Source organism: Schistosoma mansoni (assembly GCF_000237925.1).
Source record: "Schistosoma mansoni, WGS project CABG00000000 data, supercontig 0013, strain Puerto Rico, whole genome shotgun sequence".
Classification (NCBI taxonomy): Eukaryota; Metazoa; Platyhelminthes; class Trematoda; order Strigeidida; family Schistosomatidae; genus Schistosoma; species Schistosoma mansoni.
In genome coordinates this window covers 2,537,203-2,557,361 of record NW_017386025.1, presented here as the reverse complement: position 1 = coordinate 2,557,361, position 20,159 = coordinate 2,537,203, and the positions used below count along the sequence as shown (strand labels likewise).

Genomic DNA, 20,159 nt, shown 5'->3' with positions numbered 1-20,159 from the left:
CATGTACACAGTTGATTATAAACCCTTTATTTGGTCAGATATTCAAGCATTGGCTACAGTAACTTTACTTGTTTTTACTTTTAAATCTAGTCATTCAGCTTCGTACTAAACCTGCCACTTTGTACGCAACCATTACATATTGCCACAAAACCTAAATGTTTCAATTTTCATGCCATTTACTGTCATAATTGTACACTTTCGAGAAATCCTGCAAAAAATAAATTTAAAACGATACAGCTAACAAGTGATTATTGATTTTAATGGTTCTCTCACTGATTTCGATCTGTTACAGAATGGATCACTCACTAAGCTGAATGTTGTATCTGGTTTTCTCTCAATTTTTTTCAGATTCTCATTTCGTTTTCTTTATTTCTTTTCTTAGCTTAGTGATGAAAGTTATTATGGGGACCAAGGTCTTTATTTTATATCAGCTAGTCGATCCGGTGATAGTGCGATTGTTCCAATGCCACGTAAAGGTCCAATCTATCAAATAGCTTTTCAACCAACAAATTATTCATCTTCTATTACAAAAAAGAATAAAAATAATAAAATTGAAGAATATTTTGTTGTTTGTTATGGATGTAAGTGATTCTTTTTCGTTCCAAATGTGTACTACTAGGTTGTTTATATTATTGATTATTTATTCACGGAATAAACAGTGAAAATGGAGTTCTACATATACCTTCTTACTTAGACCTGTTACTCCTCTTGGGAGAAATATAGGCGCTGAATCATAGATCTCTAAGCAACTCTCTCCTGGTCTCTTGTTTCCAGCTGTCACCAACTACTATTCATGATATTGATATCTGTGTCCAATCCCCAACACCATGTATTCTTTGGTCTGTCTGTTCTCCTTTATCCTTGACGATTCCAAGTTAGAGCTTGCCTGATTATACAGTTTGACGGTTTCTGTAAACTGTATACTACCCACCTCCACTACTTTTTTTTAACTTCCTCCTCAACTACCAGCTTATTTACTCTCTTCCACAGTCGGTTGTTGCTAATGCAATCCGTCCAACAGACATCAAGTATCTTGCGTAGACAATGGTTTATCAATACATGTACCTTTTTGATGATGGTTGTAACAGTTATCCAAGCTTCAGCGACGTACAACACAACTGTCCTAATGTTTGTATTGAAAATTCTGACTTCGATATTGTCTGACAGTTGTTTTGAGTTCCAGATGTTCTTCGTTTGTAGGAATGCTGTACTCGCCTTGCCAGTTTGTACCTTCACATCTGGATAATATTCAGCTTATTTATCAATGATGCCGGTTAAGTATGTGAAAGTCGTTACCTGTTACAGAGTTTCTCCATCAGGTTTGATTGGATTGGTGTTCTGAAGTTATTCTTTTCTGTTTAAGTCGTAGTCGACGGTTCTCATATCTTTCAAGTTGACCTATGTTGTATCTATTCATTTTCGCCAGTATTTCAATGAACCTCTCAATCTTCCAGCTTGTCCGTATATTCCACGTACCTATATTTATTGTCACGGTAAATGTCTAAAGGGCCATCAGCCTCGTTGCTACTGAAGACTTTCGGCTTTTATCACGAAGCATCTTGACATTTTTATGTAAAGACCCCTCAACTTTCGGAAAACAGTCTAATTGGTTTTTTCTGATTATAAATTTTGTATAGGAGCTTCTTTTTGGAGGTGTGGATGGCAACCCTGCCCTCAACCCTCCTCCTTTACCCTGGTCTAGGACTAGAAGTAGCCGTTGAGGAGTTCCATACTTACTTACTCACGCCTTCTACTTCACGTGGAGGAGCATAGGCCGCCCAACATTATTCTCCATCGAACTCTGCCCTGGTGCATTGTGCTCTATGGTCTCCTTCTTATTTTCCCTTCAGGATTCCAAGTTAGCGCTTGCCTCTTGATTCAGTTTGGTAATCTCCTCAATGTATATATTATACACTTCCAACGTCTATTCCTAATTTCCTCTCCAGCTGGATGCTTGTGTCCAATGGGTTTCACTGATTCCGAGCACCGCCAAGAATATCTCCTGACTTCCGTAACTATTTAACTGGTCCTCCTGGTCTCCCACATTGTCCGAACATTCCATGTACCTATATTAATTGTTGCTGTGGTTGTTTGAAGGAGCGTCGTCCTCGTGACTTCTGAAGAATATCGGCTTTCACCTTGAGCCGTCATAATTCTTCTGAACGAAGACCGTTCAACTCGGAGGGCAGGGTTTAATTGGTTTAATTTGTTTATTCTGGTTAACATTTTATAGCAAGGTTATTTTCTTAGGGATTGGGTTGCTGACCCTATGCCCAACCCTCCTCTTTTGCTCGAGCTTGGAATCGTCAGTAACCCCAAAGGAGCTACAACCAGAATTATTTAATAGCCATAGAGGTTTACATTTGAAATAATTTAGCATTTACTGCAGTATAATACACTTTGTAACTTGGATGATTATTAAACATCAGTCCATTCATTTAACAGACACAGATCGCTTTTTTTGTTCAATGAAACTTTACAATCAAGTTAAATATGGTCTAGAAATTATTGTATATAAGTTGATTATCATATATAAGTATCCATAATGAAATTCTCAACATTCTATATCAAATCAATGTACTCATCATGTGACTATTAATAAATATGTTTTATGACCCAGTAAATCTAGTTATATTATAAATAATTTTTCTAAACATTAAGAATCATAATTAAATCAGTTGTCAGTTGTTGTTTATCTTAATCAATTGGTGAATTGTGAAATGAAGTCATTAACGTTCATTGTATTCGTCAAAATTGATTGATATATATATATTTCTTTTAAGACATATTCGTGTTGTTGCGCTAGTGTAGTATGTCAGAAAGAAAGACTAAAAGCTATTTGTTACAAATAAGCTAATGCATAAATTTGTGAAATCACTGATGTTTGTTTTGAATTGTTTGAGAGAGAATAAGTATTATTTTCGCTACGGTTTACATGACAATCATTATTCGCTGGGAAATTCTCTTCATATTGAAACACAATTATATGAATGAAGAATATATTCAATAATTTCTCATCAGGTTCTACAATTATGTATCCAAATTAATAATCCGTAAAATTGACCAGGTTTAAGGCAAAGTACATCATTTTAAAGACAAACTATCAATAAGGCTGTTATAATTGTATTCAAATTAATAATGATCAGTGAACAGCAATCAATAGTTTAAATAATGTTCATATATTTATAGTATATACATAAGAAGCTTATAGATTTTTCTGCAATAATATGCCCGGGCTGATCGGTTTAAAATTAACCAATCAGCGCGCAGCAACACCATCATGCATAAAACATGCTTAATCCAACCTATATCCCACTAACAAAGGCTGAAAGAATAAGCTATGCTGACGTTACTATAAAACTCATTTGATTACATAACGTAACGAAGTATGGGTTCTTTGAGTTGAAGTCTTCTACTCTCCTGCTCTTCTGTTTTTGAATTTCGTTGATTGTCTTTCCTTCTTTGTCCTTGATCGGTCTCTCTGGTTTACTATATTTCCCTGCCGGTTTCTTCGTTATGTCATATTGATGTCTGATATTTTCGCTTTTATAGTTGAAATGATGAGTTTATTGAAGCTTTTTGTTGCTAAGTCGTTAATGTTGGGGGAATAATATGAATTGTTAACTTGAATAAGTTTATACGTTAAATGAAATTGTGAGATATATGATCAGAATGAACATGGGGCGAGAGAGTGAATAATGTAATTACAAATCAGAAATTACGTAATATTTAGAATAATGTGAATTGAGTACGAATTAGTATATAAGGGTGAATGTTGGATAAATTTCTCAAAATGGTTGGCAGGTGTTATAACAATGATAAGATATATGGATAAGATAGGTTTAAGATATGAAACTGGACATTAATCAATTTACATCTCTACATTGTAGAATTGACTGTTAACTAATTAGGCCTGAAATTGACCAAAGTACAATGAAAGGTTGAACAAATTTCTTCTAAGCGTAAAGCTCTGGGGTTTTGATCCGAATAGCAATTGCTTTAGCCGTCTGCAGGATTTTCAGTCTGACAGATTTAGGCAGACTGTTATTAACATGATACATTATTATGAAAGATTGCTCCATGTTGGCCCGTTTGAACTAAATGAGCTAAAATGCAGCTGTTAAAACTTTTGATTACACCTCTGCTTAGCCACGCTGGGAGATGCTCACGAGCCCGAAAAAATAAATTCCTAGAACACCTGCCAATATAACTTGCTCCACAGGAGCAGTTAAATTAATAGATACGGAAAGAAGTGACTAGTCTATGCAATTTATCTTTCAATCTCGGAGTGATCATCAGATGTGTAGGAAACAATTTAGTTTTCACCAAGCAATTCAATTGTTTATATTACAAATTTTGATAATTAGATCTTTTCTATCTAGAAATAAAAATTCAATGTAATCATTACTGGTAAATGTTATAAGCCTTCACAAAGTAGTTACTATTCATAATTTTTAATGTATCAATCTCAGTCATTAACCATTGTATATTGAAACTAATTTTTTTCTTTCAACTTGACTAGTTATTAAATTCACTTTGGACATTTCAATTAATAGATATAATGTGACCAATAGTTCTAATATTATTTTATTCTTCTCTATTCAATATTTTAGTTACACCAGCATCTGTGACAATATTCAATTTGAACTGTGAACCAGTTCACGATTTTGGAACAGGTTCATGGAATGAAATTCATTTTAATCCTCATGGAAATCATATCCTTTATTTACTGATTAATTTTGTGAATAAATTTACTTTCATGTGCATGTGTGCATTGTAAATGTAATTGCAGTTCTTTTTCTACAGATAATTATTATAGGCAATGGCAAACGATATCACAATAATTTTTATCTGGTTATCTTACAATATTAAGAAAACAATTTATAATTTTTGTTTGTATTCACTGCTAAGGAAATGACTTCAAAATCTTTTGCATACAGACATTTGGACTTTCCAGATGACCTAGCTCTAATATTTCTTACATGACAACAAATACAGCTGAAAACAGCCAATGTAGCAGCAGTTAGCCCTCAACATACACAAGAGGAAAAGCCAGGTCCTGAAATACAACACACAAAACACCAACTCAATCACACTTGATGGAGAAACACTGTAACAGGTGAGGACTTCCACATACTTAACCGACATCATTGATAAATAAGCTGAATATTATCCAGATGTGAAGGTACAAACTGGCAAGGCGAGTACAGCATTCCTACAAACGAAGAACATCTGGAACTCAAAACAACTGTCAGACAATATCGAAGTCAGAATTTTCAATACAAACATTAGGACAGTTGTGTTGTACGTCGCTGAAGCTTGGATAACTGTTACAACCATCATCAAAAAGGTACATGTATTGATAAACCATTGTCTACGCAAGATACTTGATGTCTGTTGGACGGATTGCATTAGCAACAACCGACTGTGGAAGAGAGTAAATAAGCTGGTAGTTGAGGAGGAAGTTAAAAAAAAGTAGTGGAGGTGGGTAGTATACAGTTTACAGAAACCGTCAAACTGTATAATCAGGCAAGCTCTAACTTGGAATCATCAAGGATAAAGGAGAACAGACAGACCAAAGAACACATGGTGTTGGGCATTGGAGGTAGACATCAAATGAATGAGCAGAACTTCGAAATAACTCAAAAGGAGGATTCATGGCTGGGTTAGTTTAAGAGTCTCGGTCGGAAGCCTGTACTCCATGAGGGTTAACAAGCATAAATGGAAAACGGACGCATACAGACGGTCACCATTGTTGTTATCTCATTTTGGAATCAATGCAAAAGTGCTATAATTAATTCACATCATAGTTTCAAACATGTGTAATGTATAAAATAAAGTTTGCAAGGGTGGTGATGATTTTTCCCATCAATTTATACAACATCACGAACACACTACTTTCTCAATTAGTTAGTTGTTGTCAATAAATAAATTACCACATGTTGTAACATTATTTAAGTACGAATATATACAACCTGTAGTTCAATAAAGGAACAACAAGCAATCAGTGAGTAAGTTGTTTGCCAAAATTTACTTTCAGGCAATCTATTATATGCTTAAATATTCAGCTTGTAACTGTTTAAATTGAGTCGTTAAACTTCAATGTACCCCGTCATTGTTTGGGGTATCTGATACTTGCAACATATTCTAGTATAACTAAACATTTCTATGGTTATCCAATAATTTATATCTTCATATAAATGAAGGTAATGTGTGACAATTTTATTCAGTCAAAAATTGGTTTAAGTTTAACTAGCGATTGTAAAAGATAAACTTTAGAGATACATGAGGTCGTCAAATGATATTCTAGTTATTTCAACTCTTTCAGCTTTGTCTTAGTTTTCTTATCTACCAATTTTCCAAAGTGTATGTCTATGACAGTTTTAAAATGTTTGTCATTGTCAACGTAACTCAAGTACCTATGTGTTCAGATTGACGAGTAGCTGAAGGTTTTACTTCAATATTGTTTTACTAGTGAAAATATCTCACTTATCTTGCTTTATTTACAGTCTCATGAACCATCATTACAACAAAATTATGCTAAAATATCATTTGATTTAACCAAAATACCATGTTACTGTCGGTCTTTTACTCCCCGTATGATTGTTGAAAGAACCCAATTTAATAGAGTAAATTCAAATAGTAAGAAACAGTAATGAAAGTCTCTGCTTTCACCTTAACCGTTTCATTATTGATTTATTTTTCTTATAGTTTACTATTGTTATTAGCTGGGTTAGGTAATTTGTCAGGCGATATGTGTGTTTGGGATTTTTCAACTCATGAACGTTTATCTTCATTTAAAACAACTGATGTGACAAGTGTTCAGTGGTTACCAGATGGTGAACACTTAATATTTGCTACAACAACTCCAAGATTACGTGTAAATAATGGGTTAGTTGCTTTTTTTGTAGTATGTTTTTTATGCTCGAAGAATTCATCGATTCTTGATTGTATGAAATATCGAAAGTCGGAATAAAAGACGTTGCTTCATCAGACTGACTGACGTTAAGCTTCTAAGTCTTCAAGACTTATTTCCCTACTAGTTCCAATGTCGTTTTACACCACAGATCTTTTCGCCCTTTTTCATTCTTGTTATGGTTGTATTACCTCATTCACCAAATTAGGGATTTGCACTATCATAATAGACGTTCTACTTATTCATTATCTTGTCGAGATTCATATAAGTAACTTTTATCATTCCTTCTTGAGTGTAACCAATCAAGACGAGCATTACATGATTATCATCACTCCAATCTATATTCCATTCCAGAACATTGTCTATTGAATTCACCGTAGCTTAAATCTAACATAAACTTTCCGAACATGAAGTTCCCATCAATTACAATAGCTGCCGTCTCAGTGGACAACAACTATACTGCTTCGTCGTTAATCTATCAACACTATTATCAGTCTGTTTTTATTTTATGAAACTGCATGATTTTCTATGCTCAATTTTTCAATCGATGATTTGCTTCACAGTTGTTTGTCCTTGTGAAAATGATAAAATCATGACTAGATTTAACGAAGTGACTGACTTTAAAACGACTATCACTTTTTTTATTTTGCTTCTAACGATGGATTTCAACGGTATGACCATAAACATCAACAAAATAGTGATTAGTTTAGGTGTCCCGGTGTATACTTACTTTTTTCTTCCAAAGATTTAAAGACATAGCATGCTGAGAAATAAATTATCCCTGGTTGTAACCATGTCCAAACAATTTGAAACTAAAATGATGATAGCATGATTACTAGAGCTCACTCTTATTAAAATGGCAGTCATTGAACAATGTATTGACTTTTATTATCCACCCTAAAACAACAATAATAACCGATTATATCATATTATTATTAAGTAACACGTTTGAAGAGTACAAAGTGAGGAGAGGTAAAAGTTTGTTCACTGATACGCGCTAACGAGTGTGATAAATAAATTTAAACCATAGTAGCTTTAATGTTCACAAAATTTTCATTACTCAATTGTATGTTGTTTAATATATATATTCAAATCCGTTTGTTTAGTTTTCATTGTCATTTTTACCAAACATTTATTTATCATGTTCGCAAACTCTGTAAAATTGGAATTGTGTCAAATCGATTAATTTTGTTTGTTTATGTATTTAAATTCATTTACTGACTGCGAAAATTGTGTGATTTTGTGTATTATATTGATTAATTATTGACTACTGGAACCCTTTAAAGTTATCAACCAAAAAAATGAAAACATCGGGATTAAAATGTTCACCTTGCAATAGATTCTTTTGTATTACACATGACATACTTCGATTGGTATGATCGCTTGATACTTTTGACCTTCATGAAAAAAAGCTCAACTCAAAGAACCCATACTTAATTACGTTATGTAATCAAATAAGTTTTATAGTAACGTCAACATAGCTTATTCTTTCAGCCCTATTGATAGTTTGTCTTATTATTACATGATTCAAAATGTAGTTAGAATTTTTTCAGCTTGATGTCGAATCACTGTATATCAATAAACGTATTATTTGTATTATGATCTTTTCTTCATTAATCATGAGTGAATTTTAAGTTAACCTTTCATTAAATAATTCTTGTCTTAACTTTAATAGCTTTGGAATATGGCATTATAGTGGTAAACAATTATCCTATCGACCCGTTGAACGACGTGCTGTTCCTAGAGCAGCTACACCAGATTTACCTGCTGCAGTTGACCATGAATTATATCAAGTTTCAGTTATATTTCCAACAAAACTGGAATCTGCTCCTGAACCGAAAAAGTTTGAATCTGTGAGTTTTTAAATTTTATATTTTTAATTATGTTGAGAACTTTACGCAAAATGAAACAGTATAAAAGTGAATAAACAAGGCTGTATTACTTTAAATGAATTAGTTTATTTATTTATTTATTTATACACATAAATATTGGTACAAGGGGGTACCAGATATATATGCGCCACACAAATCTCATTTGCTTTGTGTGAGGGCTGTGATACTGCCCAGATGCCCAAACTGAAGCAGGTAAATGAATTAGTTATTAACAGGTGATTTGTTTCTCTGAATACTAAGATTTACTTAGTAATCAGCCAATTGAAATAGCATATAAAAACATCGATAAGCAGAGAGAGAGCAGTTGTTGTACTTGGTACGGCGTTTACGATTATATCTACCCTCTAGATAATGATAGCGTTTTTCAAGCAGGATTTTTTTTCTACAGGATGAGGTTGCTGACCCCATGCCCAGCTATCTTCCTTTGTGTGGGCTTGGGACCGACAGTAACCCTAGAAGAGCTACAGGAGGAGGTCGATTATTGAGTTTTAAGAACAGAGGAAAACGAGGGTAGAAGACTTTGAAGAACTCTTTAATAAACCAGACCCACTGAACCTAACGGACATCGAAGAAGCACACACAGATCTTCCCATAGCCGTTACTTCACCAACGATCGGAGATATCAGGATGGCCATCAGACAAATCAAAAATGGGAAAGCAACAGAACCTGGCAATATAACACCGAAATCACTGAAGTCAGACATAGAAACAACTTTAAATATGCTCCATGTTCTGTTCAGGAAGATCTGGGAGGAAGAACAAGTGCCAACAGACTGGAAAGAAGAATACCTCATCAAGATACCAAAGAAAGATCTGAGCAAGTGCGAGAACTACAGAGGCATCTCACACTACTATCGGTACCGGGAAAAGTCTTTAACAGAATGTTGCTGAATCGGATGAAAGATTCAGTGGACGACTAGCTTCGAGATCAACAAGCCGGATTCCGTAAGGATCGGTCGTGCACAGACCAAATCGCGGAACTACGGATCATTGTTGAACAGTCAATTGAATGGAACTCGTTCCCATACATCAACTACCTTGACTATGAGGAAGTATTTGACAGTGTGGATAGGGGTACCTTATGGAACCTCCTTCTACATTGTGGTGTGAGTAGCTGGAAAAATCGTCAACATTATCCGGAACTCATACGACGGACTACATTGCATGATCGTGCATGGAGGACAGCTGACAGACGCATTCCAAGGGAGGACCCGAGTCAGACAATACTGCCTACTCTCTCTATCTTCTGGTGGTTGACTGGATTTTAAATACCTCCACATCCCAAGGGAAGTACGAAATGAAATGGACAACTTGGATGCAACTAGACGATTTGGACTTCGTCTATGACGTAGCTCATACACACAAGCAAATGGAGATGAACACAGCCAGTGTAGCGAAAACCTCTGCAGCAGTACGCCTCAACATACACAAAGGAAAGTCCAAAATTCTCAAATACAATACAGAGAACACCAACCCAATTACACTTGATGAAGAAACTCTGGAAGAGATGGGAACTTTCACGTACCTGGGTAGCATCATCGATGAACAAGAAGGATCTGATGCAGATGTGAAGGTAAGGATTGGAAAAGTAAGGGCGTCATTCCTACAGTTGAAGAACATATGGAACTCAAAATAACTGTCGACCAATATCAAAGTCAGAATCTTCAATACGAACGTCAAGCAGTTCTACTATGAGGAGGTGAAACTTGGGGAACTACCACAACCATAATCATAAAAGTACAAATGTTTACAAACAATTGTCTACGCATGATACCGAATGTCAGTTTGCCGAATATTATCGGCAACAACCGACTTTAGGAGAGAACAAACCAGCTTTGAGTTGAAGAGGAAATGAGTAAAAGACCTTGGAAGTGGATCGGGCATACATTAGGGGAACCATCAAACTGCATCACAAGGCAAGCCCTAACTTTAAATCCTGAAGGGAAAATGAGAAGAGGATGACCAGAGAACACAATGTGTCGAGAATTTGAAGCAGAAATGAAAAGGATGAATAGCAACTGGGAACAAATGGAAAGGATTGTCCAGGACAGAGTTGGGTGGATAATGCTGGTGGTCAGTCTTATGTCCACGAGAGGTAGGGGTAACAGGTGTAATTACGTATGAAAGTAAGGTAACGATTATTTTACTCATCAATTTGATGAATTCAGAAAACTTGATTCTATCGAAGTCAACGCAAATTAACTTATTCTACCATAACTTAACGATTGTATTAAATAGAGATTTAGAGAATATATTGATCATGAGTTGAAATTTCATTGTTAACAATAAAATACATGTTCATCCATTTGGTCAGATGAACACTGCGAAATATACGTTGCTTCTACAAGCATCAACAACTATTTTCCTTCAGAATGCTAAGTGAATAACGCAATGGTGTTTGAAGTGATTGGTACTGTATTCGATTCGCGGAGTGTACATCAACTCTGGTAAGCAGGTATATCCAGCTGACGAGTCACAAATAGAATGAAACTTGCTTCCTGAATCCCACTGCTAGCCGCCATCCGTCTTTACTTGTAATGCTTGTGACTTAGGGCAATATCGATGCAATTCGCATAGTATGTACATGTGCCAATAAGTGACTGATCAATCGCAGTTCTAAACATTAATGGAAAGATTCAAACAAACGATACATAAATGAAATAATGCTTAAAACTGTTTCGCCCTCCTATAAATTTCATACTCAAACATTTTATTTACACAACAATATATTCTCAATTCTATTTCATTGTGTGCATTAATCATTATTCTTTTTTTCGCTAAAGGCTAATGAAAATTCGGTAAATAAGCGTGCTTCGGTTTACGTACCTCCAGTTCTTCGTAATCGTTCTGCAGTAGCTGTACAATCATTGAAGTCATCTAATATGATTGATCATGGTAAAATTTCTACTCACTCTGTTAACAATAATAATTCTAACATTGGAAAACTGAATCCAAGCAAAAGTATGTTGGTTGTTTAATAACATTTCATTCATTTTGATATGTTATAAAAATATGGTATTTTGATAGATCTCTTATTATCAGAATGGGAATTTGTGGAGACTGTAGCAATTTTAACAGTTGATTTCATGAGCCAATCTAAGCTAGACAACTATTGGAAACCTGAAAGCACTGGACGGCCGTTTCATCCTGGTATAGGACTACTCAGCAGTGCAAATCCACAATCCCTCATGCGGAACTCGAAGCCAGGGCCTTCGATTCTCGCGGGCGAACGCTTAACCTCTAAACCACTGAGCCGGCATCCAACGGTGTTAATGTCTAACTTCAATTGATCCATGATCTTGCGCAACTAATCATTAATTGTCTGGGATAGATACCTGTCTCTACCCAACACGGATTGGACTCCACTGGTCACGGCTTCTCACTAGTACTCCAGGTTTTCAGTTGTAATCTAGCTTAGATTGACTGATGAATTCAACTTTTAATATTACATATTGTTAATCTTAATTCGAAATCTTTCCATGATATTAATTGGAAATAAATTCTAAACTAGACATATATTGATCATAGTAAAATAGGTTTCAATATTAAACTCTTAATTTTTTATGTATGCTTAGCCATCTTGTTTTGATACCTATCAATTTACTTATGTTGTGAAGAGTAAAAGGCGTATATATATAGTGGATTTAGTTCTCGAATAATTAGAAATCTTTGAATGGAAATGCAAAGCTGTTTTAATTAATTAATCGAATCTCGCGAGGCGGGATCGTGGTTGCGCACTGCTGAGTCCCACAATAGGACGAAACGGCCGTCCAGTGCATCTAGGTTTTTCATGGTGGTCTAGCTTCAATCGACTCATAATTTCAACTGTAATAATTAATCATAGTTGAAAACGTTTAAGTTCACTGAAATAATTTTTCTTATTTCTAATCTATTTTATTACTTTGAGGATTGGTTTTTTTTCGAAAATTATTTCCATACGAATCAAAAATGATAACTATCTTATCATAATCCAACTAAGCCGCTTATCAAAAGTAAATGAAAATAATCAATAATTCTCACATACGACTGATTTTCATGTATTAAAAGCCGTAACCAACTAAAGGACATTTAATGACCTCAAATGTGTGTATGTTGTCTATATTAGTCATCGTAAACAAAGCATGTGACCTAGAACAATAAGTCTGTTTTCAACATTTAGTACAATAATAGAAGGTCATACTGTTAAAAAAAACCAACTAGAACTGGTTAAAGGGCACATTTAATTTATTTACCACTAACTGTAAAGATTAAGAAACCTTGGCAGCCGTAAAACTTGTTTTAAGTCACTTTGTATGTATGACATGGAATTGATGCTTGTAAACTTGACTGAACTACTCAAATGTCAGTCAGAAAAAAATTAAACATCAAATCGAACTGTATTTACGAATAGTAATCTACTTTTACTATAATAAGAGGACTAAACAGATAGTATTCAAAAGTCCTGTGCGCTTACGTGAATTAAATGTCTTAACAATGTAATAAACCAGTTATTCAACACAATTTATTCAAAACAAGCATTGTAACTACCTTTTTAAACGTTCTTGCGACAATAATTTTCAGAAAAGCATGATTTCAAAATTAAAACTACAGTAAATGGTTCGTAACGTTAGACAGATGTTTCATCCTACTATGCGCATTCATCATCTCATTACGGGTCAAACCCAGGACATGTTTAGGCTTCATGCTAGTGTATTGACTATCTCGGTCGAAAAATCTATAGTGCCAATCAAGATTTCTAGTCACTAAATATCAGTCTCATAAAACTAATGCTATTCATTGCATCCTGTAACTGTGAAACGCAGATGACACGTAGACTAGAGGTGTTTGGTCACAGGTTTCCCTGAAGCATTGTTGAATCTAACCAATGATGGTGTATCGATTAATGAGGTTGTGATTTACCATTGATTGAGGTGGTTGCGTCATTTATCACTTGAACTGAACCACCGCTTAAGTCAGTATACGATGCTGGCCTGGTTAGATTGGTATCTATAAGATGGACCAATCCTTAGAAACATAGATTCTCGAATCGAGCCATCATGGATGACGCAAACTGCATGGTTCGAATTCTCCATGGTAGAAGCGACCAGTGGGTGAAGACACAATGATACATTATTTAGAACCGATTATTGATACAGTCTATTTCTCTTCAAAGATGTCATGGATACGCAAAGTTTAACAGCACTGCTGTCCTCAATCTCTTCTTACTAATGATCTCGAAGTCATTCAACCAAACCAAAAGTCAAGAGTGATGTAGCTCAAAAACATACGTGAATCATAGGTTGTAATATCGCAATGTTTAAAATGTAAGCTTAGTTATGCACAGCACTGGGGGTCCAAAGGTGATCTGGTGCGAATTCTCGACTGAGTACCTTCAGCCATAGACGTATTTAGGAAAATCAATGTCGAGAACTTACAAAGCTATTTATTTTAAGAGACTTATTTGCCCCTATACTCCTAAAACTTGAGTTTATCATTATTTCGTATGTCTCAAACTCGAATTCATCTCTTGTTTTTGAACAACATTATTATTGAAACGAAGACTACTTCGACTCTATTTGGTGTTCACACCTTTTTAACTTCGTGTTGTCGCATTGATTTGGTGTAGTAACTTAGGTTGCGGAGATTGAACCCTGACTCCAGTGGTCAGGAGACTAGGCGTTTGAGGCCTAGACTGGAGGTCCCAGCCACGTACTTCTGAAGAGCACCGGACTTGTACAAGACGACTGTCTAGTGCTTTTGGGTTCCCTGTAGTTGTCTTAGTTTGTAATTTCAATAATGACCTTATCTCGTGGTGAAACTACCTATTAAAAAACAACCAACTAGTTTTTTTGTCATATAGCCACAGAGTCTCGCAAGCTCACTTGCTTATGAAAAATGGTTTACTGTCTAGTACTAGACTTATTATGGTTTACCATCTTCCGTCCCTGTGTGAAACTGGATTTGCGAATTCACCTCAATTATTTTCGTTACCTGACAATTTTTTAATTTCTATTTGATATAGGCATGGGACTTAACTGCTGTCGAGTTCAGTGAACTCGCTAAATCTAAAACTGTTAGTTCTTTAATGAATGATAGAAAATTAAAACGTGATGAAAGCAAGTTCCCCAGAACTTTCTAACTTGTTATTTTGCATCTTCTTTCAGCTATTGGTTCAAATCATAAAACCACATTATCTTCTAATGAATCTGCCCTGACTGGTGGCACATATCCAGCTTCATTCAATAATGAATGTGCTCACCCAGTTGCATCAGACCCGAAGAACCAAAAGCAAGTAAATCAGATATATAAAGTGAGTTCATTGTTGCATTCTATCGAATCCCTTGACTTACATAATATGTCTGATATCATGCTTACGACGTTCAACTTACACTTATTCGCCACTGTCCGTAACCTAACGGCTAAACAGTGTCTCATACATTTCCTTTGTATTAGAACAGACGCAATCAACAAAAAGAACTGACAGATATATCCGTTCAGATGACTGCAAATTATGAGTAGCAGTATTATCCTTGAGGCTTGGACAAATATGTGTATCAAGATTGATTCCGGAATATGTCACTCACGACCTCAAACTAATTGATTCACATGATTTATCTTATACATAACCCTTATCAATCGTCCGTACATTTACGGGTGTGAATGAACTCAATAATCTCGATTAGTGTAGGTGTTTACCTATAAACTTCTATCCCTTGCTTATAACATGCACGACGGATTTCATATACATGCGTCTGAATGACAGTGATACATTGGTAACCTAACTTTTAAATGATTATGAAGTAAGGGCCATTTATTTAGTTGATTTACTCTTAGCTGTGTACAAACGTATCCCTAGAGCTTAATCTTATGAGTCAGTCAGCTACAACGTTGGACGAGAAACATATATGCATCGGTCCGAAATGCCACACCTCATTAGCACAAGAAGATGAACACTAAATCCATAGCAGTTACTTCAGTGGTAGTAATATATAGAAGAAAGATTGGGTGTAAGGGTATAATACAGGAAGGAAGAATTAGTTCGTAGAAATAAAGATATGAAACAATCTCACGACTTAAGGGGAGACGTGGTGTATATACACCTAAGCCATTGTGGTCAATCTTACAGCATGAAAATATGGAACCTCCAGTTGTCTTGACAGAACTTCTTTTAAAAAATTGGTAAAAAGCAAGCCGGATTACAAATCATAACAGTACATATCTAAATTACACTATGGCATACAAATATATTTTGCATTATTTCCCCCTTGGTTAATAACAGAAACTGACGCAGATTGAGAAACTGAAAACAGAACAAGCATCCGGAAAATCTTTGGCATATAACCAACTGGACAAAATTGCGAGTGAAAAACAACTCCGGGATGAATTAGCTAAACTATGTGTATGAAGGACATGTTTAGTTTCTAATAAAATTTTTACGTATTTAATCGGAGTACGCATGCGTTGTCTTGTTTTTCCTAACTGTGAAGATTATTTAGGTAAACTGCCCAAGTGACTTAAAATAATGTCTTTACCACGAAAATCGTTTCCCGAATAGAAAATAGCACGATCCGACATAAGTACCATCACATAACTAATCCGATGACAGATTAGCACAGAAGTTGTGTGAAGCTATAATCCTAGACCTAGTCAACATCTGTAAAAAATTGCCGACCAGAATGAGCCTGAAATCATGTGCAAGCACACCATCTCAGCACTAATTGAGGGCTAAAATGCTCACAACTGAATTGTATACGTAAGCGGACTGATCCAGGCGAAATAACCACAAACCTAACAATTCAGACAATACCGTTAGATTTTTCATTTAAGGTTTCAGGTAATGGGTCCAAGATAAACGCTCAACATAGTAATAGGCATGTTTAGGATTAAACGGAGGCATTTGAAAACATGCAGATTGTAATAGCTGCTAAACTATATCAGTATTTTAACCCTAGCTTCCTAAAATGAAGAGGGCACAGCACGCACGTGCTTATTTCGTAATCAAACCGTCGGAGGCTCGAGAAGCACATATACTGAAGAATCTATTTAACTTAACAACTACGCTTATCGTGAAGGATGTGCACACGATTGATGCATAATAGTGCGATGTACAGTCAAACCTGTGCTTAGTAAATGTGTCACACTGGCACTGAGTGTGTGTATATTACGAATTCTTTGTGAGAGGATATCGTGACCTAACGACCCATCGAGTAGATTCTACCTTGCAAATACGTTGATGCAAAGAAAACATATGCTTCAAGAGAAGCTTACCCAGACGGTAGACGCAGTCACTAGCTTTTTAATTCCCAAGGTTCAAACGAAAATTGCAAGTTTAATTTGGATACATATAAATGCATATATCGTGATATCCACAGAAAAATGACTTTCAACTAGAACAAGATATTTCGAGATAAAATGTACAAATTAGGCATTAAAAATGCAATATGTACAACATAGATTGAAATTAGTATGGGCTAGAGTAATAACCACCATTGTCCTTTACTCCGTATCCTCGGCTGCGATCGCGTGGATTGCGTTCTTCAAATCTCCTTGAGAAATCACCACCAACCTAATACCCGATTATAAAAAAATTATTAGTTTTTCCGAACAATTTGCTTTTGAAATAATGTAAACTAATTATGAAAACGAAATACAGGCTGATAAAGACGATATTTTGGGAACCTGCCAACAATATGATCCCCAGACACGTTGGTTCGCAAAAAACACACAACAAGACCCCCTTACTGTCATAATCACACTAATCGAGGTCACAATGCATCTCTGCAAAGTGTATTATTTCGAGTTCTTACACATCACATCAACACAGAAATAGAATAAACTAGCAGAGTGAGAATAGCAGTATCAAGCCCCATGAAAATATTAACGTAAGTCGTATACACGTGCGTACAAAGGTGAACAATTAGTGTGGTTGAGCTCTAGTCACTAGAACGAGGAATGGATGCATCCATAAAATCTTAAAAATTTGGAAATGTACACGGCTCGGACGAGTCCTCTCTGTCGATTTTATTTGCTGATGTATAATCTAGTTGGCATAGTGTATACTGACAGATGCTGTCTTAGCATGTTTGTTAGCTACGTTGTTAACTTCAGGAATATCACTTTTATGTGCACACCAGTTTAGCAGATTCGAGCATGTTGACAATTTCATCCTTGATGCTAGGTAGTTCGATGTCTTAGCGAGCGTTGTACCAATGCCATTTTGAGAGCTGAAAAGAAAAGAGGTAGGGAAGCCGGTATACTTAAGGTGTCAGTTGTGTCTGATGCGAGAATACAAATACTAGGACAGAGTAACCTGCAAACTAGTACTTCAACCAGCCCTAATATAAGTGCGAAAAAGTTGGACATAGTTCAGGAATTCTGTTCGTACTTTATAATACAGTGCAGTTACTCATGATTAACGTCGAGTCTACTGCTTGTGCGTTGGTCCAGGTGGTTACACAACATTGGCAAGAAAAGTTTGACTAAATCAGATGATTGTCTAAGGGAAGAGTAATATGGCATTAATAATGCTGGAGAAGACTGGACATTAAGGATGAGATTTTTGAAGTCAGATTTGAAAGATATATGAGGAATGATACTGCTATCAGTGGAAGGGTAGATGAATCTGCGCCATATATACCAATTTTGAGTTAGTCGCCATGACAGAAGCACAAGTGTGTAGAATTGTGTAATCAAAAATAGCAGTAGCCTTGCTCTATCTAACGTTTATTGCGACTGGACTGTGGTATAAACAATTAGACCATCGATTTCGACCGTTACTTTCATTTTGGCGTCTACATAGTGTCAATGTAATTATAATCACTACCCAAATACCTCCTTACTCATTCTACCTGCTAATTAGAGCAGGCCTTAGCAATGCAATGACATATTGACATGCGTGATGCCTTAAAGTAAACCAAACATAATAACTAAGAGTACTGACCCTGGGCCCGTCGCGACCCCTGCCTCTTCCACGATACGACCCAAACCCATTGCTTCTATAACCATTTGATTCATTTCTATCACCGCGCGCTCCATATTCCCTGGGGCTTCGCCCATAAGGACGATCCGCAGCATAAGCACTACCCTGAGGATTTTAGGATTATTTGATATATAAAACGCACCTTTACCGGCCTTCTGTCAGGCCCAGTAACATCGGAGGCCTCTACGCCTTTGTCTCCCTCAACAACGAAAAATTCGACTTCTTCATTTTCCTGAAGTGAGCGCTGCATTTTCCCAGGGTTATTTCTCGAAATTGCTGTTTGATGCACGAATATATCGGAAGAGGTATCAGAACGAGTAATGAAGCCATAACCAGCCTTGACGTTAAACCATTTGACTACTCCTCTAACCCTATCTTCAGTCATTCCACGGGATGCATTGCGACTTTTCCTGTCGCTCATATTAAACTAACTAAATATCCCGAAGAAGCCCTTGTCGCAGGACTTCAAAAACAGCGGTTCAATGGACTGTCTGTGTCTCCTTTGAGTTTAGAGCGCCATTCAAACAAATGAATGTAATTTTATAAATAGAGTGTGGTATGAAGTGGCTGTAAAGTGTAGATGAAGCATCTCCCGAACTTATAAGAACTAAGAAACACAGGTTATTGAGTTTCTCTGTTGTATTTTTGAGTTATTAGCAAGTAAGTGCCGCTAGTAGCTATATGATGAACCAGTATAATCCAGTTGGTGTTAAAACCCTGAAGTACCTATCTCTAGTAGATGATCCAAAGCTTGTGTTGTGTATGATGAGATTTTCTAGTCACTTGGAAGTTCATCTACTTTTGAACTGCAACAAGCTCGGTCGCTAATTATCAGTTCTAAATTTTTCTTATTGATGGTTATCACGGCTTCCATTTTCCCAACTCTGAATATGTCCGAACAAGAGAACATATATAGACTTATCTTTTTTAAGTCTAATTCTTCAAACTCAATGAGCTAACTTCTTTTTAGACTGTAATTACGAATTCTGAAGCCAAAATAGAATTGTCATATCGCAGTAAATAAATCTCCAAAACAATTAGTTCCGTAAGTCCTCGATGTTGATACTGACTTCATTAGTTTTACTAAAAACACCTAGCTGAAGGCAATCAGTTAGGCATCCGAACCAGACCACTCATATGTACGCCATGCTACGCATCCGTTGCAATTGATAGCCAGATGAGGCTAAACGCCTCTCGATACACGGATAGCCTTCCAAATATATCTTCATACCACTGCATTTCCGACATCTGTTTTCACTGAGCTGGCAGGCTTCGATTATAAATGTGTTACGTGTGAAGGCCTTGCCAAACTTCGAGTACATGTGGCATCTCTAATGGTGAGACCGACGTGATCTGGTACACCAAATGAAAAGCTGTGGATGTGTTCTTTGTT

The 20,159-nt window shown here is 36.0% G+C and overlaps 2 protein-coding genes across 2 annotated transcripts; one reads left to right on the top strand and one right to left on the bottom strand.

The window, feature by feature from the left end:
* Position 1: 1 nt before the first annotated feature.
* Smp_175840 (nuclease-related) lies at positions 2-16,230 on the top strand (the record flags this gene model as incomplete). Its single annotated transcript, XM_018790901.1, has 8 exons — positions 2-58; positions 383-581; positions 4,614-4,715; positions 6,717-6,891; positions 8,592-8,769; positions 11,592-11,769; positions 14,952-15,097; positions 16,067-16,230. 8 exons carry the CDS (start codon positions 2-4, stop codon positions 16,190-16,192), a joined length of 1,161 nt encoding a protein of 386 aa, XP_018645914.1. The 3' UTR covers positions 16,193-16,230.
* An 888-nt stretch (positions 16,231-17,118) lies between these two features.
* Positions 17,119-19,270, bottom strand: Smp_097750 (cold shock domain protein A, putative). Its single transcript, XM_018790900.1, has 3 exons — positions 18,909-19,270; positions 18,728-18,871; positions 17,119-17,353 (listed from the first exon to the last, which is right to left on the bottom strand). Exons 1-3 carry the CDS (start codon positions 19,185-19,187, stop codon positions 17,249-17,251), a joined length of 528 nt encoding a protein of 175 aa, XP_018645913.1. The 5' UTR covers positions 19,188-19,270; the 3' UTR covers positions 17,119-17,248.
* Positions 19,271-20,159: the final 889 nt, after the last annotated feature.

What these genes read in the sequence shown, in the direction of transcription:
- Smp_097750 (XM_018790900.1), bottom strand. Translation starts at nt 19,187, where the DNA reads ATGAGCGACAGGAAAAGTCGCAATGCATCCCGTGGAATGACTGAAGAT. An exon ending in CTGACAGAAGGCCGGTAAAG is followed by an intron (nt 18,872 to 18,908) that starts GTGCGTTTTATA and finishes TAAAATCCTCAG; the next exon opens with GGTAGTGCTTATGCTGCGGA. An exon ending in GGGGTCGCGACGGGCCCAGG is followed by an intron (nt 17,354 to 18,727) that starts GTCAGTACTCTT and finishes ATCGGGTATTAG; the next exon opens with GTTGGTGGTGATTTCTCAAG.